Raw genomic sequence first — 23,944 nt, forward strand, 5'->3', positions numbered from 1 at the left:
GGAACTTCTCTGGTGGGCCAGTGGCTAAGACTCTGCTCATCCAATGCAGGGGACTTGGGTTTAGTCCCTAGTCAGAGAACTGGATCCTACATCTACAGCTAACAGTTTGTGTGCCACAAGTAAGACCAGGCACACCGAAATTAATAAATATATATATTTTAAATGTTCCCACCTGGGACTTCCATGGCAGTCCAGTGGTTTGGACTCCGTGCTCTCACTGCCAAAGGCCCAGTTTTGATCCCTGGTCAGGTAACTAAGATTCCACAAGCCACACAGCGTGGCCAAAAATCAAAAGCAAAACAAACAACAAAAATGTTCCCACCCATAGGGCCTGTCTTTGAGTATGACCTCTGACCCCTGCCCCACCTCCAGTGATCACCTCTAATAATAGCCCTCCCCTAACCCTTGTTTCGGAGAAGGCAATGGCACCCCACTCCAGTACTCTTGCTTGGAAAATCCCATGGACGGAGGAGCCTGTTAGGCTGCAATCCATGGGGTCGCTAAGAGTCGGACACGACTGAGCGACTTCACTTTCACTTTTCACTTTCATGCATTGGAGAGGGAAATGGCAACCCACTCCAGTGTTCTTGCCTGGAGAATCCCAGGGACGGGGGAGCCTGGTGGGCTGCTGTCTATGGGGTCGCACAGAGTCGGACACGACTGAAGTGACTTAGCATAGCATAGCATAACCCTTGTTCCCTGAGGGACCATCCTAGGTGTTAACCCATGGAACCACAAGGGGCGGGGTGCCTGCTGAGGTGCTCCCAGGCTTGGGAGCTTTCTGGGTGCTGAGAATGGTCAGGCACCTGTAGTCAGTTGGCCAGGGCAGGGTATTCTCTATGTCTCCCACATGGCTGCTCTGACCTTTTCTAGTAGCAGAGCACCTGGGGCTGAGGGCTGGGGGCGGTGGACAGGGTACAGCAGGCAGTGTGTGTCTCCCAGGATCCACGAGCTGCACTTCATGGACGAGCTGGTCAAGGTGGAGGCCCACGATGCCGAGGTGCTGTGCCTGGAGTACTCTAAGCCAGAGACAGGTGAGCCTATGGTGGGGGCACGGCCTGCCTGGCAGAGCCACTGGGACGGGTAGTTGGTGTCTGGTGGGACTGTGAATGACAGCTAGGGCTCCTGCATTTAATAAGAGTTCCTGTTGCCAGGCCCTGGGATCAGGGTGGCTGGGACTCCTGAAAGCAAGACCCTGCAGGCAGGACTTGACCTGCTTACCCTGGTCCCCAGCACCCCACACAGTGCTCAGGCTGAAGAGGTCAAGGTTAATGAGTAAATGGATGGATGAGCTCCTTCTCTGCTGGAAAAGATAGATCAGTAGTCAAACATATTCTTTTGAAAAAATTTGATGCTTATAGAAAATTTTCAAGAATATCATCATGAACACCTGTAGATTCTTCACAACTCCCCAGGTTTTTTCTTTAAATCCTATCTAACCCTGTGAATATACATATGACATTATCTGCTTCCCCTCTTTCCTTTTCTCTCGATTTGTGCATGTGTGTCTATACACATTCATAATAAAAGAATACCATGTATATAATTTTTTTTCTTTTTAAAAAAATAATTTTATTTATTTACTTTTGGTTGTGCTGGGTCTTCATTGCTGCTTGAGCTTTTCTCTAGTTTTGGTGAAGGGGGCTGCTCTCTCGTTGCGGTACATGGGCTTTTCGTTGCAGTGGCTTCCCTTGTTTCAGAGCACGGGCTCTCGGGTGTTTGGACTTCAGTAGTTGTGGCACGTGGGCTCGGTAGTCGTGGCTCCCAAGCTCTGGAGCAAGGGCGCAGAAGTTGCAGTGCACGGGGTTATAGCATGCAGGATGTCCTCAGACCAAGGATCGGACCTGTGTCTCTTGCATTGGCAGCCAGGTTCTTTACCACTGAGCCACCAGGGAAGCCCTGTTTTTTTTTCTTTTGCTAAACCACTTGAGAGGAAGTTAAAACTACTTGAGAGGAAGGCATGCTGTCCTTTCACTCTGAAATGCTTCTGTGAGCATTTCCTAGCAATGGGAACCTCTGTTTACCCGACCACAGTGCACTTACCCAATGCACATCTTATCAAATCTGTCGTCTCTAGTTGCAGAGCACTGGTTTCTCTAGTTGCTTCTCTAGTTGTAGCGCTCAAGGCATGTAGGATCTTAGCTTCTCGACCCTTGTTCCCTGCATTGGAAGGCAGATTCTTAACCACGGACTCACCAGAGCGGCCCTATCTTGAGTCCTCATTCCCATCTTGCCAGTTTTCCCAGTCGTCTTCGGCAGCCTTTGTCTTTCCAGTCCAGGTTCACCCTTTAGTTGTTGTGGCTCTTTTGTCATCTTTGTTCTGGTGCTGACGCGAGGCTTATTTCTACAGCCTTATCTAGTTTCTCTTCATGACTTTGTCTTTCTGCAGAATACAGACCAGTCGTCTTATAGAATTTCCTTCCATTTGGATTTGTTTGTTACCCTCATGTTTTGATTCTGATGATACCTTTTTGGCAGGAATATAATGTTGGTGAAGTTATATACTGATGAGGTTAATATTCTTTCCCATGCTCTTCTTTTCTCCTTCCTTCTCCCATACTCTGTTCTGCCAAATTTTCTCTGCATTTCTTTTCATCCAGTACACCTCTCCCGAGCTCCCCTCCACCTCAGATCACGTGTCAGGCCTTAGACCTAGCAGGTGCCCAGGGTAGGCACCATTTGAGGGGGCCAGCACGAAGGTCCAATGTCTACGTGAGGCTCATGCAGCCAGAGTGCAGAGAGTGAGGAGGTGGGTGGAGTTTAGGAGAGGTTGAGAAGTTGGCAGGGCCTCCCATGGCTGCCAGTAGCTGGACTGGGGAGGAAGGCATACTGGGCTTTGCTGAAGTGTCTGGTGTGGACACAGGTGGAGGAGTGTCCTTGTGTACATCAAGATTCATCCTGCGCGACCCGGTGGTGAGGGATGTAGAATGCCAGGGTCTGGGGCAAGTTGGCTGCAGTTAGGAAACCAGAGATCCCCGTCCACAAGGCCAGGAAAGCTTGGTCACGCTGCTGTCTAAGAGGCCAAGCCATCAAATGGGTCCCCGGGAACCCAGGACCTCCTTCTCACCCACAGGGCTGACTTTGCTTGCCTCGGCCAGTCGGGACCGACTGATCCACGTGCTGAACGTGGAGAAGAACTACAATCTGGAGCAGACCTTGGATGACCACTCCTCATCCATCACGGCCATCAAGTTCACTGGTAAGTCCCTGTCTTCTACATCCTGCACCTCATTCAGTGGGCTCCTTTGGCTGCACATAACAGCAGAGTCCCCTTCAGCTTAGAGAAAAAAGGGAGCAGCAACATCGGATTCAAGCCCGGCTGGATCCAAAGGTTGAATGTTTTTTTTAATTTATCATTTATTTAGTTGGCTGTGCTGGGTCTTAGTTGTGATACTCAGGATCTTCCATCTTGGTTGCAGCATTCAGGATCTTTAGTTGTGGCATGAGAATTCTTAGTGTGGGATCTAGTTCCCAGACCAGGGATTGAACCTGGGCCCCTTGTATTGGGAGCACAGAGTCTTAACCACTGGACCACCAGGGAAGTCCGCCAAAGGTTGAATTTTTTTAAGTTATCCAGACTGTCTCCCTCTGTCGGCTGTGCCTCTCTTGGGTGGACAGGGTCTCAGTCATTCCTGTGCTGCTGGAAAGACACTTCCCCTCTTCCTATCACTTTGGCAGAAATTGAGAGCTGACTTTCCGGGTACTGACTTGAGGCACCACCCCTTTCCAGGACAGTTATCAGTGCCAGAGCTTTGGAGTATCCTCTTAGGCTGGGTCTGACTCCTATTTCTCCAGCTCCCACCCGCCTCCACCTCTGATCCAGGAGAACTGACATTAAGCGAGTGCCCTAAAAGGAAGTCAGAATGCCAGTCCAGGATGGGATGGGTGCTGGGGACCTTGGCAGAAAAATGGGTGACAGCGACAATTACTGGAGGCTAATTCCATGCTGGGTGATGACCCTTGTGCTGTCCCAGCAGTTACCCCACTTGACAGCCAGAGTCACACAGCCAGTATTTTGCAGAAGGCTGTCTTCCTTCAAAGCCGTCACTCAAACAGGCAATTGAAGGGATCCCTCCGAGACTGAAAAGATTCAGTTTGGAGATCCCTGGCCAAGAGGAGGTGAAGCAGGCCCTTGTAGGAGTTTAAATGATCAGAACCCAAGAACGTATTCAAAACTATATTCAAGAAGAATCCATTTATGGAGAGAATATGTCCCTGTGCTCCATGTTCTTGACTAGGAAGAGTTTTGTACATAGAATCTTGTGGCTGAGAATGTATCCCTTGGTCTTCCCCACTTTCTGCCCTGTCTCTGTCTAAGGTGATTAGGAGCTGAGCAAAAACAGGTTAACAGTGTTTGCTATGTTGTGATGTGTGTGGGGGCGGGGGGTGGGTGTGGGTGTGTGTGTATGCACAGTCGCTCAGTCATGTCCAACTCTTTGTGACCCCATGGACTATAACCTGCCAGGCTCCTCTGTCCCTGGAATTTTCCAGGCAAGTATACTGGAGTGGGTTGCCATTTCCTATTACAGGGGATCTTCCTGACCCAGGGATCAAACCTGCATCTCTTTGTAAGGTCCTAATAAATGCTGATCAGCTCAACTTTCTCAGACAGCCTTAAAAAACTGTTTAGACCACCCCATTCCACAGGGGAGAGGTAGGTAGAACAGATCAGTAAATCTTGGGCTATGCCCAGCAGTGACCTTAGCTTTAATGAACGGTCTACATCCAGGAGAGGTGATGACTGGCCAAGAGGGTGACCCACGAGTTGGTCCTTCTGGCAGTGTGGACCTCTGTTAAAGCCCCGGGTAGTGTGAAAGGATGGGCATCCTAAACCCAGCTCCTGTGAGCCCTGCTCTGGCTGAGCTGGCTCACCTGGGCATTGTGCTTGAAACATTGATGATTTGTATAACTGGGCACCAGCCAACGGAAACTGTCTGAAGCTACCCAGCTAAAGAATGTCAGTCTTTGAACTCTTTTCTTTGAATCATATATTCCAAAAAGTGAACAGAAAATCTGTGAATAGTTTACAGCATAATACAATGAATATCCACATCAAAGTTCACAGTCGGTAGGCCTGAACTAGACACACCCTTGTTTTTAGCTAGAGACTGTTCTGATTGATCCTGGTCCTAATCTTGCTAAACACATGGAGTCTCCACCCCAGGTTAGAACACATGAAGTCTCCACCCCAGGTTAGGAAACAAAACATTACCAGTAACTTGCAGGCCCTCTCTGGGTCCCTCCCACACACAGGGCTCTCTCCCTTCTAGGACCAGTGACTCCCACTTGAGTAACATCTTAGCTTGTAGTGTCAGGCCTGGGAGCTTGCAAATGTCCTGTCACGAAGGAGCAGCATCCATTGTACCAAGGCTCTACATGTTTTATATTCATTCTATCTTTTCATCATCACTACAACTCTGTGAGGTACTTGTGCTCTGATTATTCCTCTTCTATAAAGACAGAAGCCTAAAAGCAAGAACATCGATAGTACCTACCAGCTGGCAGCCACTGTCTGGTAGGTACTATCCCAGGGGCTTCAGTGCCACTCCACGGGGCAGTGGCTGATACAGGCTCATTGAACAGACAGGAAGCTGAGGCTCAGAGAGAAAGCTTGGCTTCCGAGCACAGTGTTTAATAACCAGAGGATGCCTGGATCAGCCCTGGCCCGGTCCTGACTCTCTGCACCCTGGGACAAGGACTGTGTGACTCTTGAGCCCCTGAGGGTTCACATTTGCAAAAATGTGGCTGGTGACAGTCAGGAGGGGGAGGCTCAAGTGTCACAGGGCCTGGCCTGGGATCTGTGTGGATTTATTTTCTTTTTTGGCTGTGCCACGTGGCTTGTGAGATCTTAGTTCCCTGACAGGGACTGAACCCAAGCCCCCTGCAGTGGAAATGTGGAGTCCTAACCACTGGACTGCCAAGGGAGTCCCTGTACGGATATTCTGACCATTCTTTTTTATATTTTTATTTGTGGCTGAGCTGGGTCTTCATTGCTATGCAGGCTTTCTCTAGTTGTACCAATTGGTGGCTCCTCTCCCTTGTGGCACACAGCCTTCTTACTGTGGTGGCTTCCCTTGGTGCGGAGCACGGGCTCCAGCGTGCATGGGCATCACTAGTTGTGACGCATGGCTGTCAGTAGTTGTGGCGCACGGGCTTAGTTGCATGTGAAATCTTCCTGGACCAGGGATCAAACCCACATCCCCTGCATTGGCAGGCAGATTCTTATCCACTGGACCAGCGGGGAAGTCCCTCTGATTGTTCTTGATGGCATGAGCCTCCCAGCAGCCTGCCTGTCTCCTCTTGCTGCCTGCTTCAGTCACGTCTCCACTCTGTGGCCTGACTCACTTTTCCGAATCCCAGATTAAGCCTGGTGCCCCTGCTTCCTGTATGCACTTCCAGGTGCCCCTGGCCTGTTTCCCTGTATGCTCTTGCTCTGCAGGGCCTGCCTTGCCCACTGCACTGTTCGTACCCCTTCACGCACATGGCTCACAGCTTACAGAGTCCTCCCACCTGCCAGCACTCCTGTCACCACCTCCAGGAAGCCCTCTGTGATGCCCAGCAGAGTTCCCTTATGGTAGGGTTCCCTAGCTAGGATCCCTAGCCCTAGTTGGGCTCAGAGGGGCCCAGCCCTACCTCATGACGGCCTCCTCCTCCAGGCAACAGAGACATCCAGATGATCAGCTGTGGCGCCGACAAGAGCATCTACTTCCGCAGTGCCCAGCGGGTAGAGTAGAGTGGCCTCCTTGGGGGCTGGATGTGGGGGCTCCTCCGGGGTGTCCTCTGAAAACCCCATCTGCCCTGCCAGGCCTCGGATGGACTGCACTTTGTCCGTACCCACCACGTGGCTGAGAAGACTACTTTGTATGACATGGACATCGACATTACCCAGAAGTACGTGGCCGTGGCCTGCCAGGACCGCAATGTGAGGTGAGGAGCTGCCCTGGGCGGCTCGGTCGGCCTGGCCTCAGCTAGTCTCTGGGCAGGGCTTTTGTGGGTCTGTCTTCTCATGAGTTTTCTTCCCCCGCCCATCACTCCCTGAGAAGCTGGGTGGAGTGGAGGGACCCAGTGGGTGTTTCTTAGGAGCTGGGCTCACCCAGGCCTTGTCTCCAGGTCAACAGTGTGTTCCCTGGCTCTCAGGAGCCTGTGTGGGGTAATCAAGAGGTGCTGACATGGTTCATCAACCTCGTTTCTTGAGTATGAGAGTCTGCGGGGAAGAGAGAGGGAGTCCCCAGCCCTGCCTCCGTGGAGTGCAGGGGAGGACAGACAGACAGATAGTGACAGCATGGAGTGGTCAGGGCTGGGATGAGGAGAGCCCAGAGGCTTCGGGGGACATCCATCCCACCTGGGGCTCAAGCAGGGCTCACAGGAAGGGATATCTGAGCTTAGACTGGGAAGGATATGGAGGAATGAGCATGTCCAAAGAGATTCTCCATCTCCTACATTTGCTTATTCCAATTGTGTGCCAGACATAACCTCTATGACCTCAGCCTGAGACAGGGTCCCATTCCCTGATACAAGGTTTCAATCCAGGCAGTGAAGGAAAAGAGGTACTGGGGGCTTCCCAGGGAGAGGAGGGCAGCAGGTAAGGTTGGAACAAGAAGGAGTGTGGGTGGGGCCATGGTAGCCACTCCTGCCCTCACCTTCCAGAGTCTACAACACCATGAACGGGAAGCAGAAGAAGTGCTACAAGGGCTCCCAGGGTGATGACGGGTCCCTGCTGAAGGTGAGGAACTGGGGCCCTGGCTGAAACCACACCCAGACACACACATACCCCTGTCTGTTTCCTGCCCTATTGAGCCATCTGATATATGGGTCCTTCTGAGCATGGGATCAATGGATCACATGCTGGCCAGCATCCACTCAGGCCTGGCTGACTAAGGATGCTTGGGAGCCAGGAGTGGCCCCAGCAGCTCTACATTTATTTACTGAACCCTTCCCCAAGTGGGGGCGTCCCTGGTAGCTCAGCTGGTAAATAATTTGCCTGCAATACAGGAGACCCTGCTTTGATTCCTGGGTTGGGAAGATCCGTTGGAGAAGGGATAGGCTACCCACTCCAGTATTCTTGGTCTTCCCTGGTGGCTCAGCTGGTAAAGAATCCTCCTGCAATGCGGGACACCTGGGTTTGATCCCTGGGTTGGGAAGATCCCCTGGAGAAGGAAACGGCTACCCACTCCAGTGTTCTGGCCTGGAGAATACCACGGACTCTATAGTCCATGGGGTTGTAAAGAGTCATACACAACTGAGCCACTTTCTTTCACTTTCCCCAAGCAAGGACATTTAAGTAGTTTCCATCTGAGTGGCAGCAGAGTGTGGTGGGAAGAATCAGAGAGGTCTGGGGTCCCTCTTCAAATTTTCCCCCCTGCCTGTGTTATCCAGGATGAGGTGGGAACCTTCTCAAGAGTCTCTGGACTAGGGGAGTTGTTATAACGCTCCAGAGTCAGATCCTCTTAAAGTTCTGCCTCGGGCTGTCTGTGACCTTGGGCAAATGTCATCTCCTCTCAATCCTGTTTCATCATCTCTAAAATGCAAATAAAAAGAGCCTCTAGAGGAACCTCTCTGGAGGTCCAAAAGCTAAGACTTCGCCTTCCAGTGCAGGGGGGCAGGTTCAATCCCTGGTTAGAGAGCTAAGATCCTACATGTCTCATGGCCAAAAAACCAAAACATAAAACAGAAGCAGTATTGTAACAACTTTAATTAGGATTTAAAAAAAATTTTTTTAAGCCTCTTTCACAGGAGTCTGTGGGGGAAATAAATCCACATACATACAGTACTTAGCACAGGGCCTGGCCGCCATTAGTACCATTGTGATGGTTGTTAATTTCTTTACCTGTGAATTGGGGACAGGAGCTTCTACCTACCATGGGTGTGTTGTGAGGCTAACTTGGGATGAGTCCACGTACCTAGCGCCCAGCACAAGGGGGTCCTTGGTCAGTGGGGCTGTGATATTGAGACCCCAGCCTCTGGGAAGACGGAGGCCACCCCAGTGTCACGTGGGCGCTCTTCTCGGCAGGTCCACGTGGACCCCTCGGGCACCTTCCTGGCCACCAGCTGCTCTGACAAAAGCATCTCAGTGATTGACTTCTACTCAGGCGAGTGTGTTGCCAAGATGTTTGGCCATTCAGGTGGGTGTGCCTCTCTGCTTGGGACCCCTTCGCACCTGCCCTCACCCAGCCTTCTAGCTCAGAAGGCCAGTGCAGGACTTCCTTGTGGTCCAGTAGTTAAGACTCCCTATTCCCAACGCTGAGGGCCCGGGTTCGGTCCCTGGTCGGGGAGCTAGATCCCACAACGAAGATTAAAGATCCCACATGCTGCAGCTAAGACCCGGTGCAGTCAAATAAATAAATGAAAAAGACCAATGCAGCTTCTCTGCTCTACTTGCAGAAATTGTCACCGGCATGAAGTTCACCTATGATTGCCGTCACTTGATCACCGTGTCCGGAGACAGGTGGGAAAGGCCTGGAAGCTGCCCGGCAGGGCCTCCCTCTGGGAGTGGGTGAGACCTATCCTATGGGGAGAGCCAGGGCTCAGACACTAGAGCCCGGTGCCCACAGCTGGAACTCAAAGCATGCCAGCTTACTCTCGCCGGACAGTGTGCCAAGCCCTGAGTTCAAATCTAGACCTGCCACTTACTTGTACCCTGAGCAGGCCATTTCCCCTTTCTGAACCTGAATCTCTGTGAAAGAGAGATGAGCCCGAGACTTCCCTGGTGGTCCAGTGGTTAAGACTTCAAGCTCCATGGCAGGGGGCAGGGGGTTCAATCCCTATTCAGAGAACTAATATCCTGCATGTTGCATGGTGGGGCTAAAAAAAGAGAGAGAGATGACCCCATCTGCCTTGAGAATCGTAGGTGAGGGTCAAATGAGATGACATATGTCAGTCCCTTAGCACCTGATTGGTGTCCTAGGGCGTCCCTTTTGTCACTGTTTGATTTACTACCCTCCCTCACGGCTGTCTTCCGTGTTTGAGGTCTTCAGCACAGCCTTGGTTTACAAGGGGCCCTGGACCCCACCAGGCTGTAGACCTGCACTGAGCTGATGGGAGCTGTTTTCCAGGCCAGGGAGTAGGGTCTTGGCTATGGTGACACAGGTGGCTCCGGGGTCAGATGACTTCCGTATTCACCGTTCCTCCTCCTTCCACATCTCTCCTTGGCCTCTGCAGCTGTGTCTTCATCTGGCACCTGGGCCCTGAGATCACCAACTGCATGAAGCAGCACTTGCTGGAGATCGACCACCGGGAGCAGCAGCAGAACACGAAGGACGGGAAGTGGAGCGGCCACCCCAGGTCCTGGCAGCCTCCTATCCATTCACCAGAGGGCTGTCTTCTTGCCCCGGCCTCCGTAGGGAGTGAGGCTGCGGACACGGGCAGGGCCCGGACCCAGAGCCTGCCCCTTATGCCCTCAGGGCCTCAAAGAGCAGATGAACTTTATGGGGGTTTGATTTTTGTTTTCATTTATTGGGGTATAGTTGTTTGACCATGTTGCGTTAGTTTCTGCTATACAGTGGAAGTGAATCAGCTGTATTTTTGCGTGTATTCTCTGGGAAATGGACTTTGAACACGAAGTTACAGTAACACACGTGAGAAAGGCTTTGAAGTGTAAAAGTGCAAGTGCTAGGAGAGCCTGTGAGCACTTGGTGAGGAGCCCTCGGGGGGCTGTGGGGACTAGAGGAGGCCCCCAACCCAGCCCTCGGTGCAGAGGGAGGAGGTCAGGGAAGGGTTCAGGGGAGCAGGGATGTCTTCTTAATCTTTAAATGGAAGTTGTTCTTTCACTTACATCCCTGAGTTTCCCAAACCTATTTCTTAAGTCTTTAAGTTCCAAGACCAGTTTTATTTGGAGTGAATTCCTATTCTGGTCTTTGATTTGGGATTTTGGTTTGGAAGTTTCACTTGGAGTGGGAGGTTTTAAATTTTCTTCTCTCCTGTCCCTGGAGCTGTCCCTGTCTCTCTCTTTTTTTTTCATTTATTTATTTTTGGCTGCCCTGGGTCTTCATTGTTGCATATGGACTTTTAACTGGGGCTGCTCTCCCTTGAGGTACACACGGCTTCTCATTGCAGTGGCACCTCTTGTTGCAGAGCACAGGCTCTAGGTGCGTGGGCTTCAGTAGTCAGTGGTGCACAGGCTTAGTTGCCCCACAGCATGGGGGATCTTCCCAGCCTAGAACCCCGTCCCCTCCATTGGCAGGTGGATTCTTAACCACCAGACCACCAGGGAAGTCCTCTCTCTCTGTCTTGAGGCTTTGCCACTGCCGTCCCCTGGGGACCAGGCCTGACATGGCCTCATTTTCTGCAGTCATCTTGAGGTGATGCAGATCTAGGGACCAAGGGAGTGGACAGCTCTTTGGCCCTTGAAACTAAAATCTCATTGCTAACCCTGCTTTCTGGAACAGAAGCCAGCAGCTCAGGATTTATGCCCTACCATCTGCTTTGCTTTCTGTTCCATTGCTGTGGGCCTTGAAGAGTGTGTCTTATTTTTTGAGCCCAACCTTTGTTGTTTTTAGTTGCTAAGTCATGTCCAACTCTTTTGCGACCCCATGGACTGTAACCTGCCAGTCTCCTCTGTCCATGGAATTTTCCTGGCAAGAATACTGGAGTGGGTTGCCATTTCCTTCTCCAGGCCAGCCTTTGTTATGTGTCATTTATTGTGACAGTATGTTTCTAGCAGAGGGGTTGTAGCAGGTGAGATCTCCCAGCCCCGTGTTGACCAGAAGCCAAGAGTGTGCTCTTACGGACCCAGCCCTAGGCAGGTCCCTTCTCCCACCCCATTTACCTGTGTTTCTCTCCTGCCATCCTTTTTCTTGTCTTCAGGCAGGAGATATATGCATCCGTGCCTAGTGAGATTTGCTCCCTGAGCCCCGGAGAGCAGACGGAGGATGAGCTGGAGGAAGAATGTGAATCTGAAGAGCTGCTGAAGACCCCATCCAAGGAGAGCTTGGATCCAGGTTGGGAAAGGGGCCCTATTTTGAACTCTCAGCAGAGGGATCATTGCTGGGTTTTGGCCACTACTTTCACAGCCTGACACATACTGAAACTCAATAATCACATCAGTCAGGACTCTTTCAGGGTCATAGCAACTAGACTCTCACTGGCTTAATTTAGAAAGAGGATTTATTGGTTCCTGTAATGGAAACTTTGAGAGTATGGGTTCAGGCATAGCTGGATCCTGGTAGTCAGGTGACATTAAAGACACAGATGTTTCTCCATCTCTTGGCTCTGCTTTTCTGTGTTGACTTTGCACTCAGGCAGACTCTCCCTGTTAAAGGGGCAGAGTATCCCTGGCAGCTCAAGGTTATAACACTAGAGAAGAAAGCACCTCTTCCCCAACAGTTTGGAGTCCTCTGCTCATGACTTAGATTCCTGCTATAAGTCACCCACCAGTTTCTGATCCAGCCACTGTGACTAGCCAGCCCTGAGTCGTGTGGTCATCACTGAGGGCAGAGGCTTTAGTCAACTCCACTTGAACCATGTGATCAAAGGCCAGGGGTGAGTGTAAGGGGCTGTCCCAGGGGGAAAACAGGGTGATGTTAGCCAGAAGACAAACCAGATTCTCTTGTTCAGGCAGAAGGGAGAGAAGTGGCTCAGCGAGTTTGAGAGGCCAGGCCCTCCATGAATTCCTGCTTCCTTGCATATTGCCTTGGCTTCAGCCCTCATGTTGCAAGATGGCTGCTGAAGTTCCAGCCATCAGAGACATGATCAAAGAGGACATTCCCTCCTGGAATCGCCTTTATGGAGCTTCTTCTTTCCCAGAAGCCCCTGCAGGCTTCTTGCTGGTCATGTTGGCCATAATAGCTCCAGCTGTGAGAGAGCTTGGGAATGGTGGCTAACCTATGTGCTCTTAGTGAAGCTGGTGGGCTCTGCCAATAGGGAAGAAACAGGCAGGGGCCCCCTGGATGGCTGATTGGTAGGCAGCAGCCATGTGAGAATTCAACCTGGGGAAAAAACTAAAGAATAAGCTCATTTTCTTTGTCACCACCCTCACATCCAGTCCAACGTCTCTTCCAAGGTGGTGTGGATCCTTTCAGGCCTTTTTCTGAACATTAGTATACATAATATACACAGGGAGCATCTATGTCTACAAATTATATTAGACTGCAGATATTCTCCTGTATCTTTTTTTCTCTCAAAACAATCTCACTGACTACAAAGCAGAGGCCTCCCTCTTTTAACCAGTAGCATCACCACTGATTGTGCTCCAGGGGGACACTGAGATGTTTTCTTTTTTCTTTTTTGCTTTATTTATGTACTTTTATTTTTTAATTGGAGTATAATTACTTTACAACATTATGTTAATTTCTACTGTTCAACACCGTGAATCAGCTATATGTATACATATCCCCCTCTTGAGCCTTCTCCCCCATTTGGGTGTTTTCTGACTTTACACTGTTGTGAACGAGGCTGTGCTGACTACCCACCCCGACCCAATGCCACCTCCTTGGCCATGTGTGAGGGTGTTTCTCTAGGACAGAGTGCAAGGACACGTGCTGCTGGATCCCAGGATTAATACACTTCTTATTTTAAAAGATAACGCCAAGGGCCCTCCAAATCCAGTGGCTGCCCCAGCCAGCAGTCAGTATTAAGCCCGCTATTTCCTCATACTTTTGCCAATACTTGATAGTTTGAAGCCTTTTAATTTTGGTCAATCTTAAGCTAGTGGTAAAGAACCTGCCTGCCAATGCAGGAGACGTAAGAGATGCGGGTTCAATCCCTGGGTCAGGAAGATCCCCTGGAGGAGGAAATGGCAACCCACTCCCGTATTCATGCCTGGAGAATCCCACGGACAGAGGAGCTATGGTCCATAGGGTCGCAAAAAGTTGAACACCACTGAAGCGATTTAGTGTGCGTGGGGAAAACATATCCCATTGCTTAAATTTGCATTTCCCGTAAGACTTCCCCGGCGATCCAGTGCTGAAGACTTCGCCTCCCAAAGCAGGGAATGTGGATTCCATCCCTGGCTGGGGACTTAAGATCCCACGTGCCTCACATCCAAAAAGAAACTGAATGTAGACAGCAGAAGCAATATTGTTAACAAAGTCAGTAAAGACTTTAAAAATGGTCCTCATCAAAAGAGAAATCTTTAAAACAAATGTGCATTTCCCCGACAGCTAGTGAGGCCAGCCATCTTTGGATGTGTCATTTCCTGTGTGGTCTCTGGAGAGCTGCCTCTTTATGTTCACGGTGGTCTCTTGACTTGTTTATTCTCTTTTCATGGATGTTCTGTGTCTCTTCAGATCCTCAGTGCCTGCTGACCAACGGCAAGCTGCCGCTCTGGGCGAAGCGGCTGGTGAGTCTGCCGGGGGAGAGGGACGCTTAGAGGCTAACAAAGTACAGGTGCCTTTTCCCCTTCATATCTTTACTTTCCATGGAGAATCCTTAGCATGGTTTCAGTCTCTGTTTAGACAGCTCTTCATTCATGCCACAGGTATTTACTGCATGCCTATCCTGGTGGCTCAGTGGTAAAGAATCCACCTGCCAAAGCAGGAGACACAGGTTTGATCCCTGGATCGGGAAATCCCCTGGAGAGGGAAATGGCAGCCTACTCCAGTATTCTTGCCTGGGAAATCCCATGGACAGAAGAGCCTGGTGGGTTACAGTCCATGGGGTCACAAAGAGTTAGATACAACTTAGCGACTAAAACAACAATAACAATTATTCACAGCACACTTGGCTCTGTTCAGGTTCTGTTGAGTCTTCTATATGTATTGTTTAATCATCATTGATGTCTGGGCTTTTCATATCCCCTGTTATTTCACAGATAGGAAACTGAGGCACAAAGCGGTTAAGTAACTTGCCCAGGGTCACACAGCTAAGAATTAGAGAAGGTGGGATTGACCCTAGAAGGCTGGCTCCAGAACCCAGGTTCTCAAGCACCCACCCTTCCACTGTCTGCCAAGCAAGTCTTAGTAGGAGGCAGTGGTAAGCAGGATCAGGGAAGCGGCAGAGAAGAGAAGTGTACATATCTTGGGTGTGTTTGAGTGGCAGAGTTGCAGAAATGTGAAGTGTGAGGACAGAATAAGAGGAACAAAGGAGGACCTGAAGGTTTGGGGCCTGAGTAGCTGGGAAGAATCACTGAGATGGAAGACTTGAGGTTGAGTTGGTTTAGGGGGAAGGGTCAGGTGTCTTCAACATGTTTGCTTTGAAAGATTGCTAAACATCTATGTGGAGATGTGGAGCAGTTGCATGAGGACTTCTGAAGTTTAGAGGTAGGTTTGGGACTTCCTGAGCAGTCCAGTGGTTAGGTTAAGACTCCTCTGTCACCACTGCAGGGGGTGCAGGTTCAATCCCTGGTCAGGGAACTAAAATCCCACAAGCCACGTGACATGGCAAAAAAAATAACAAGGTTCTGCTGGAGACAGATGCCTGCAAGTTGTTTCTGAGTGAGATTTAAAGCCCCAAGGCTGGAAGAGGGTCTGTACAGTGTTCCTCACCCTCACTGGTATTGGCAAGCTCTTGGCGAGCTGCCTGAGCATCCCCTTGTCCCCTCAGCTAGGAGATGATGACGCAGCAGACAGCACGGCCTTCCATGCCAAGCGCAGCTACCAGCCGCATGGCCGCTGGGCAGAGCGGGCTGACCAGGAGCCTCTTAAGACCATCCTGGATGCCAGGGACCTGGACTGCTACTTCACCCCCATGAAGCCCGAGAGCCTGGAGGATTCCGTCCTGGATGCGATGGAGTCGCAGAGACTGGCAGGCCTGCTGACCGAGGTATGGACTGCTGGCCCAGCCCCACCCATAGCACGCGCACCACGACCGCCGGTTGAGGAGCTGGGGCTCAGCGTGCATGCATTCTGAAAATAAGGTTCACCATCCCACTCTAGGAGAAGGGCATGGCAATCCTCTCCGGTATTCTTGCCTGGAGAATCCCTTGGACAGAAGAGCCTGGTGGGCTACAGTCCATAGGATTACGAAGAGTTAGACACGACTGAAGCAACTTAGCAGGGAGATGCCAGTCTAGGGATGTGAGGGGTTAATGAGATAGCAGTGAGCAGGTGGATGAGCCCTGGGCCTGGTGCACAGGGAAACGTCCCAGAGCAGACCAAGAGTCAGGAAGGCGCTCACTTGAGGGTGAGAGCTTGGGCCCCAGGGCAGGCCTGTACCTGAGTGGAGGGCATTTGAGCAGGTGGTGCCCCGGACCTACCCACTCCTGGCTATGTAACTTGCAGCAAGGCTTGATTCTCAATTCTCTGGTCTTTGGTTTTCAAAAATACGGTCATTTCAAAAAAGACAAAAAAAAGATGGCCAAGAAAAAAGATATCAAAAAGTCATTTTTTAAAATGGTCATAGGGACTTTGCTGGCAGTCCAGTGGTTAAGACTCCACACTTCAAGGGACTTCCCTGGTGGTCCAGTGGCTAAGATTTCTTTCAAGCTCACAATGCAAGGGATCAGGGTTCAATCCCCGGTCAGGGAACTAAATTCCACATGTTGAACTAAGGATCTCTCACGCTGCAGCAAAGACCCAGCACAGCCAAATAAATAAAAACAAATCAATATCTTAAAATAAGACTCCACACTTCCAAAGCAGGGGGCACAGGTTTGATCCCTGATCAGGGAACTAAGATCTCACATGCTGTGGGACAAGACCAAAAAATAATTAAAAAAAAAAAAAGTTAAAAATGGTCATTAAAAAAAGAAGCCCTCAGAGGGCTTTTATAGTTATCCAGGGCCATAAACAGAGTCTGGGCCCAAAAAGGTGCTAACATATCTTTAGATCTTATTCTTTTATTTTCCAAACAAAATTCTTTTTTGATATAAGTTTTCTTATGTAAGTTTTCTGATCCTGAAGCTAAAGCTTCAGTACTTTGGCCACCTGATACAAAGAGCCAACTCATTGGAAAAGACCCTGATGCTGGGAAAGATTGAGGGCAGGAGGAATATGGGGGCAGCAGAGGAAGAGATGGTTAGATAGCATCACTGACTCAACGGACGTGAGTTTGAGCAAGCTCCAGGAGACAGTGAAGGACACAAGAGCCTGGTGGGCTGCGGTCCATGGGGTCACAAAGAATCAGACCCGACTTAGCAACTTAACAACAACATAAGTTTCCTTATGTGGCATAATATAAGTGCAGTTAGGTACACAGATCATAAAACCACAGTTTGCTGAATACCTGTGTACACACTTAGGTATCCACCCCCTAAGTCAAAGTATGTAGAGCATTTTCTGCCTCTTGATCTTGGAGGATGACCCCTCTGCCCGTGCAGTCAGTACCCTCGGTGAAGTAACCAGCATGCTGACCTTGGTCACCATGGATTGGTTTGCCTGATCTTGAGCTTCATGTGAATAGACTCTTACTGGGGGGAGCCATACCTGTTCCTTATCTGCTAAGGGGCAGATGAAATGGAGGAGCAGCAGGAAGTGAGCTCATGACGGCCCCGCCTGGGCCTTGGCTCACAGGGAGCATCCAACAGCGAGGCCTGCCATCTTTCCCGTCGCCACCGGTGTGGGTGGAGAACCTTGCGGCTCACCCGGGCCCTGGGGCTCACGGCTGCCTCTGAGGGCTGCTCTGTCCTCACCCACAGTCCGAGAGTCCCCAGGAGGATGGCTGCGGGCACCCTTCCTTGTCACCCCCACAGCAGGGATCTCCTGAGGCCAGCGAGCTCATCACCTGCCCCCTGGAGACAGAGGTGACAGTCACAGGGATGGACAGGTGAGTTCCTTAGTTGGAGAGAGGAAGCCTCCACTGGTAGGCGCACCCTGGAAGAACTGCGCTCCGCTTTCTCAGTGGGCCTGAGGGAGGGAGGCGGAGGGGTGAGGCTGCGACCTGCTTCCCTGGTTCCAAGAAGGGGTGCGTGGAGGGCGCCTTTGGTGCCGGCAGGAGAGGCCAGGCTGTGCTCCCAGCAGGAGCAGGTGCAGATGCCCAGGGCTTCTGGGTAGGGGCCAGGTGTTTCCTAACCAGTGTGTCATTTTTCCCTCTCCCCACCCATCCCTCACCCCCGGCATGTAGTGAGTACTGTGCGGAGGAGGTAGTGGAGGCGTGCGGAGACCAGCAAGGGGACCCCTTCCTCCCGGTCCCCTCAATCGGCTCGAAGGACCGGAGTCCACCTGAGGGTGAGTGGGCACCGGCAGCACACCTTGCAGTCATCTCTTTGTCCGGCCAGACCCCTTTCTGGGCACTGATGGTGACTGTGACCCAGTCTTCCTGAAGCTCAGAGTCTGTCATAGAGACAGACATCATCCCTGCTGTCTTCACCCTAGACTTCTGGAGCCCAGCTGCCCACCAGTGGGAGCCCAGCTCTGCGTCTCTCTCGAAGTGTAGCCTTGCTGGCCCGTAAAATAGGGCATGGGTCCTACGGTCCCCCTTCTTCAGATGAGGGAACTGAAGCCTGGAAACCCGTAGCCGCCTTACCTGACTCACCCATCAGGGCCCAGCTTTGGGCCCCTGACCCCACCCACTCTCTTCCAGACTCGGGGGAGTCAGAGGCTGACTTGGAGTGCAGCTTCACCACCATCCATTCCTCCCCTCCACAGCCAGACACAGAACCTCAGTTTGACACAATGCCCCCCATACCAGGTAAGCAGCGGCCACATGCAGAAAAGGGCAGTGCGTGGGCCTGGCCGGGTGATGGCTGTAATATATAACCACTGGCCATACATCAGTCCTGCACCCCCAATTCCCTCCCCTAGAAGACAGAGCCATTAGCCCCGCCTTCTCTGCCTGGTGGCCACAGGGTGTGTGATGGGCGAGTCCAGCTTCCTCCATTGTTAAGCGGCTGGCGGCTCTCTCAGGGCGTCTTCCATGACTCATGGTGTTGACGGTTCTCTCCTGCCCACGCCCTCTGCCCAGGATGCCCAGGGACTGCAGGAGAGTTGCCCCGGCCCGAGGTACCAGACATATCCAACAGCTCCCTGCCCCAGACCCCTGAGCAAGAGAAGTTCCTCCGCCACCACTTCGAGACGCTTACTGATGCCCAGCCTGAGGGTAAGCCCTGCCCCTCTCTGACACCTGCCTGGGCGCACCAAGGACTGGGCTCGGTGGATGTCCCCGGGGTGCGGCTTTGCGTGGCAGGGCTGGCAAGAGTGGTGGGAGGGCGTGCATTTTACTTTGTAGTTAGGGGCTGAGCCGCACGGTATCCTCTGCCAGCTCGATTTGCTCCCAAGGTGTGTGTTGTCTGCTTTTTATTTTTGACTGCATCGGGTCTCAGTTGCATCATGTGGGATCTTTTCCTGGACCAGCAGGGAAGCCCCGTGTTATCTGTTGTTGAGGGTCTCTGAGGATCTGTCTGCTGGTCTGTGGGGTCTGCCTGGGCCCAGGGCTGGCTGGCTGGAGGGTTTCTGAGGGCTCCCTTGGCATCTTGCCCTAGAGCTCTTCCTCGGATCCCTGAGAGACCTGAAAGCCCCTGAGACCGAGGATGACTTCTTCAACCCCCGACTGAGCATCTCAGCCCAGTTCCTCTCCCGCCTTCAGAAGACATCCAGGTAGGAGCGGGTGAATCAGTGAACACCCACCCACTCTCCGTTTCCCTGCAGGGCGGGGCTGTGTGCCCCTGCCACCCTCACGGCAGCCACTGCCACCCGTTTACCTAACAGGTTTCCCCACGCCTTCCCTTCCCGACTGCCCCAGCACCTTGTGAAGTCCTCGGAGGTCAGACTCACGGACCTCCGGGGTGAGCCACCAACAGTGGGTGCTGGCTCCACCTCCCCAGTCAGGACCAACGTGAGTACTGGGGCCACCTCCCTCGAGACACGGGGCTTGGGGGCCAGGAGGCCTTGTCTTCACTGCAGGGCTGTGTTTACAGGTCGTCCCTGGAGGAAAGGCTGAGGAGACACTGGAGGTGTGGTCCCCACTGTGTGAGTGTCCCCATCTCCGGGTGGAAAGCCCTGGGTGGCTCACTGAGCCATGGTGGGGATGGCCAGGGGCCACTCGGACCATGCAGCCACGCTGGGTGGGGGGCCCTGTCTGTCAGTCCTGAGGTGGGCTGTGAGAGCAAGCCACCTGCTTCCTTTCCAGCCCCCTGCCTCACGGGCCTGGTGCCCTGCATCCCCTCCTCCTCTGCGCTACCCACAGACAAGAAGCCACCAGCACCCACAGCCCTACCCGCTGCAGGCCTGGCTCAGGTTCTCCACACCCCCACCACCTGCTCCCACATGGAGGCCACTGCCAGTTCCCATGCCAAGATGTCCCGCAGCATTTCCCTGGAGGAGCTGGCCTCCCTGAGCCAGGAGCTTCAGGCTGTCACCACCACAGTGACACACAGTTCTGACAGCGAGGGCCGAGAACCTGCCCTGCCCTCCCGGGGCAACCATGAGGCCCGTGCCAGCCTGAAACTCAGCCTGTCGAGCATCTGTGACAGGCTCTTGCTGCCCCCACCCCAACTGGAGCCTCCCACCACGTGTGTCTGGTCCCAGGAGCCTGTGGATACCGAGCGCGATGTCACTGTTACGACAGATGGTTTCCCAGCCCACAGCCCTGCAGATGGGATCGCCTCAAGGCTCCACAAGTCCGCCTTTCTCCCAAGGTTCCTGGCTCCTGTGCGCCTCGATACCCCTGTCCTCCCCAACAGTCCCCCGCTCCCAGAGGCCAGGCCTAGGGTCCTTGGCAGCATCGCCTCTCTCCGGGAGCCCACCCCTGGTGAGTACCATCCTTAGGATGAAGGATTGTCCCCTAAGCTCATCCCAAGTAACAGCAAGCTCAGTTCCAAAGGCTACAGGTGCTGTGCCATTCATTCATTGATTTCCTTACATATTTAGTGATTACTTGTATATATTGGGCTTTGTTCTGGGCTCTGGGGACATGGGTGTGCTAAGTCGCTTCAGTCGTGTGCTAAGTCGCTTCAGTTGTGTCCAACTCTTTGCAATCCCATGGACCGATGCCTGCCAGGCTCCTCTGTCCATGTAATTCTCAAGGCAAGAATACTGGAGTGGGTTGCCGTTCCCTTCTCCAGGAGATCTTCCCAATCCATGGGAGCTGGTGGTAAATGAGACTACAGAAATTAACACCTTAACTGGGGGAGATGCCCTGTCTAAATTTTTTTTTTTAATGGAGGAGAGGGAAAGAGTAGCTTTATTACTTTGCCAGGCAAACAAAGGGGAAACGCAGTAGGTTAGCACCTCAAGAACTGTGCCCCCCTCCCTGACCAGACTTAATCTGTAAGGAAAGGGTTAAGTGTACCATGAAGTGAGGTGCGCTATGGAGAGAAGGAAGAGAAAGAAAGGGTTTAGGGAGTGACAGGCGGGTGATGGATGGTGAATGATGAGAAAAGGTTTCAGGGAGAAGATGGCATTTGAGCAGAGATCTGCAGGAGGGTTGGGAAAGGAGCCCTGGGGACTGAGGAAAGTGTCCCAGGAAAGGGGACAACAGTTGGGATCGGCCCAGCCACCCTGGCCTCTTCAGATCAGCTGGAGAGTAAAAGTGTCTTTCTCATTTCCTCCCTTGCACCCCCAGAAGTGCCCAGTCCAGTCCAGGACTGCCCTGGACACTGGGAGGACCCCAGGGCGCCAACCAGCTTCCTGCCCCCAGACCCCCTGGAGCTGAGCAATGTGGGGACTATCGTGCACAGACTGCAGGCTGCCTTCCAGGAAGCCCTGGACCTTTACCACCTGGTGAGCCAAGCCCCAGGGTCAGGGGAAAGGGCTGAGGGGGGCTCCCTGGCACTGCCTGGCCCACGTGGCCCCTAACAAGGTGGGCGCCCCTTGCAGATGGTCTCCAGTGATGAGGTGAACGCCGAACAGCGGCAGGCACGAACTGAGCTGGCCTCCACTTTCCTCTGGATCCACAGCCAGTTAGAGGCCAGTGACTGGCTGGTGGGGATGGATGTGGCCACAGCCCAGGCCCCGCCCAGCCCAGGTGCCCCCTCCCCGCCTACCCTGTGCCCCCTGGCCAGCCCAGATTTGCGTGCCCTGCTGGAACACTACTCAGAGCTGCTGGTGCAGGCCGTGAGGAGGAAGGCACGTGGGGACTGAGGGCCAGCAGCCTCTCTGCTGCAGCCCTGTGTTTCTGAGGAAATAGGTATTTTAAGCAAATAAACAGACAGCTTGCAGAAGTGGCGCCTAGTGCCTGTCCTGGCGCATCCACAAAGCCCCACTCAGACGGATGTGGGGAGAGAGGGGAGGAGGACAGCCCAGGGAACTCACCAGCCATGAGTTTGGGCACTGCAGGAGTGACGAACCCAGCACCTGGCTCCGACGTCGCCTGTCCCCAGCCCACTGAGCTGCTGGCCCCTAAGGAGGGGGCCAGCCCTTCTTCCCAATGCCCAAGAACCCACTGGAGCCGCTATGACCACCGTGTGCCAGACTCTGGCCACCAATTCACATATCCCCACAACACTGTCTCATGGCCCCTGGGCCAGGCCCACACTGGATCCTGTGAGCTCCAGGCTTTTGTTCCCATTTGCAGCAGGGGAAAGTGAGGAAGGACAAACAGGCTCGGCTACTGGACAATCCAGCCCAGGCCACCCAGCTGCTGGAGCTAGTAATTCCTTCACCAGCAGGACTGTGTCCAGCTCCAACATCCCATGGGCTTCCAGCTCTGGGACCAGCCTCCCCAGGCAGCAGGCATCTAGCCACATAGTGTATCTGCTGAGAAGACACTACTGGGAACACAAAAGCCTTCACTGTCTGAGTCTACAAAAAGGAAGCGCAGCAGGAGCAGGGCCCTCCCCTGAAGCCCAGTTCTATCCCGTGTTCTGTGGGGCCCGAACCCCCACTTGCCTGTGAGTTCCTCTGGGCTCTAATGTGATCATGGCTCTCCAGAAACAGGTTCAGAGAGATATCCAGGGTCATGCCTAGGGCCCCACAGAGCTGAGACTCAAACCCAGGCTTGCCTGGTGGTAGAGCCAGGCCCTTCAGCCTGAGGACGTGGCCCTCTGTTGCCCCTGTAAACACTGAACTAATTATGCAGTTGTTGAAAAGTCTTCCCAGCCCCCAGGAATCCCATCTCTCATCACTGTTCTACACGTTAGGAGTAGAGCAAGGAACAAGCAAGGGACAAGCAGAGCATCGTGCATTCACCTAGAGAGCAAAAGATAGGAATTAATACGATAACTGTGTAACTGCAGGTAAACGGAGGGATCTCTCAGTCACTGTGCTGGTTAAAGGCCTGCCTTAGGTGACATTGAAGCAGAGGCTTGATAGAGGGGACAGGCAGTGTGGATAATTGGGCAAGTATTTAGGCAGAGAGAATTGCTGGTACAAAGGCCCCGTGGCAGGCTCAGATGTGAGGATGAAAGGAATAGCAATGAAGCCAGGAGGCTGGACTGGAGTGGGCTCAAGGAGATGGTAGGAGAGGAGGTGGGAGGGAAAATGGGTCCCACCAGGCAGGGCCTTGATGTTTTAAGTCATTTTAATCTGGGACTTCCTGATAATCCAGTGGTTAAGAATCTGCCTGCCAATGCAGGGGACAAGGGTTCCATCCCTAGTCTGGGAAGATCCCACATGCCACGGAGCCTGTGCTCTAAAGAGCCCTCAAGCCATGACTGCTGAAATCCATTTGCTCAGAACGTGTGCTCCACGACAAAAAGAAGCCATTGCAATGAGAAGCCCATGCACCACAACGAAGAGTAGCCCCTGCTCGCCACCATTAGAGAAAGCTCCTGCACAGCAGCAAAGACCCAGTGCAAGCAAAATTAAATTTAAAAATAGAAAAAAAAAATTAAATCCAAGACACATTCACAATACAGGTTTTTCTCTAAAATCCCTGATCTTGGTGTTTGTGAGATGCCCAGTGTTGCTTATTTCACAAGGTTCCCTTCTTTCTTCCTGCCTTAGGGAGCCCAGGCAGCTCAGGACATGTAGGTGGGCTGCATTTCTGTCAGGAGGCTCCCTACCTGGGTTCACAGGCCACCCCTGAAGACTGAAGACCACTCTCCCCGCCCTGGCCTGGCTCAGCCAAAGCTGTAAAATCTCTGAGATGACTGGACACCAAGGGGACCACCTTGAGCCTCTGTCCCTCGTGGATTTTCCCCTCCTTCCACGTTGTATCATAGTTAAGGTGTTAACTCCAGGAAGCAAACACCTGG

General features: G+C 52.5%; 1 protein-coding gene across 2 annotated transcripts in view; it reads left to right on the plus strand.

The window, feature by feature from the left end:
• WDR62 (WD repeat domain 62) overlaps positions 1-21,970 on the plus strand; it is a 49,043-nt gene extending 27,073 nt beyond the window's left edge. For both annotated transcript variants that reach the window (XM_002694947.6, XM_015458106.3), the window contains exons 12-32: positions 943-1,034; positions 3,074-3,199; positions 6,657-6,724; positions 6,806-6,927; positions 7,648-7,723; positions 9,011-9,122; positions 9,382-9,445; positions 10,159-10,281; positions 11,803-11,936; positions 14,223-14,275; positions 15,478-15,696; positions 17,510-17,637; positions 17,935-18,038; positions 18,394-18,501; positions 18,775-18,909; positions 19,292-19,406; positions 19,518-19,644; positions 19,727-19,778; positions 19,939-20,559; positions 21,373-21,530; positions 21,627-21,970. In XM_002694947.6, the coding sequence (XP_002694993.1) occupies positions 943-1,034; positions 3,074-3,199; positions 6,657-6,724; positions 6,806-6,927; positions 7,648-7,723; positions 9,011-9,122; positions 9,382-9,445; positions 10,159-10,281; positions 11,803-11,936; positions 14,223-14,275; positions 15,478-15,696; positions 17,510-17,637; positions 17,935-18,038; positions 18,394-18,501; positions 18,775-18,909; positions 19,292-19,406; positions 19,518-19,644; positions 19,727-19,778; positions 19,939-20,559; positions 21,373-21,530; positions 21,627-21,890 (3,001 nt within the window). In that variant the 3' untranslated portion in view covers positions 21,891-21,970. The remainder of the gene's footprint in view (positions 1-942; positions 1,035-3,073; positions 3,200-6,656; positions 6,725-6,805; positions 6,928-7,647; positions 7,724-9,010; positions 9,123-9,381; positions 9,446-10,158; positions 10,282-11,802; positions 11,937-14,222; positions 14,276-15,477; positions 15,697-17,509; positions 17,638-17,934; positions 18,039-18,393; positions 18,502-18,774; positions 18,910-19,291; positions 19,407-19,517; positions 19,645-19,726; positions 19,779-19,938; positions 20,560-21,372; positions 21,531-21,626) is intronic.
• Positions 21,971-23,944: the final 1,974 nt, after the last annotated feature.

The sequence above is a fragment of the Bos taurus genome, chromosome 18 (assembly GCF_002263795.3).
Source record: "Bos taurus isolate L1 Dominette 01449 registration number 42190680 breed Hereford chromosome 18, ARS-UCD2.0, whole genome shotgun sequence".
Classification (NCBI taxonomy): Eukaryota; Metazoa; Chordata; class Mammalia; order Artiodactyla; family Bovidae; genus Bos; species Bos taurus.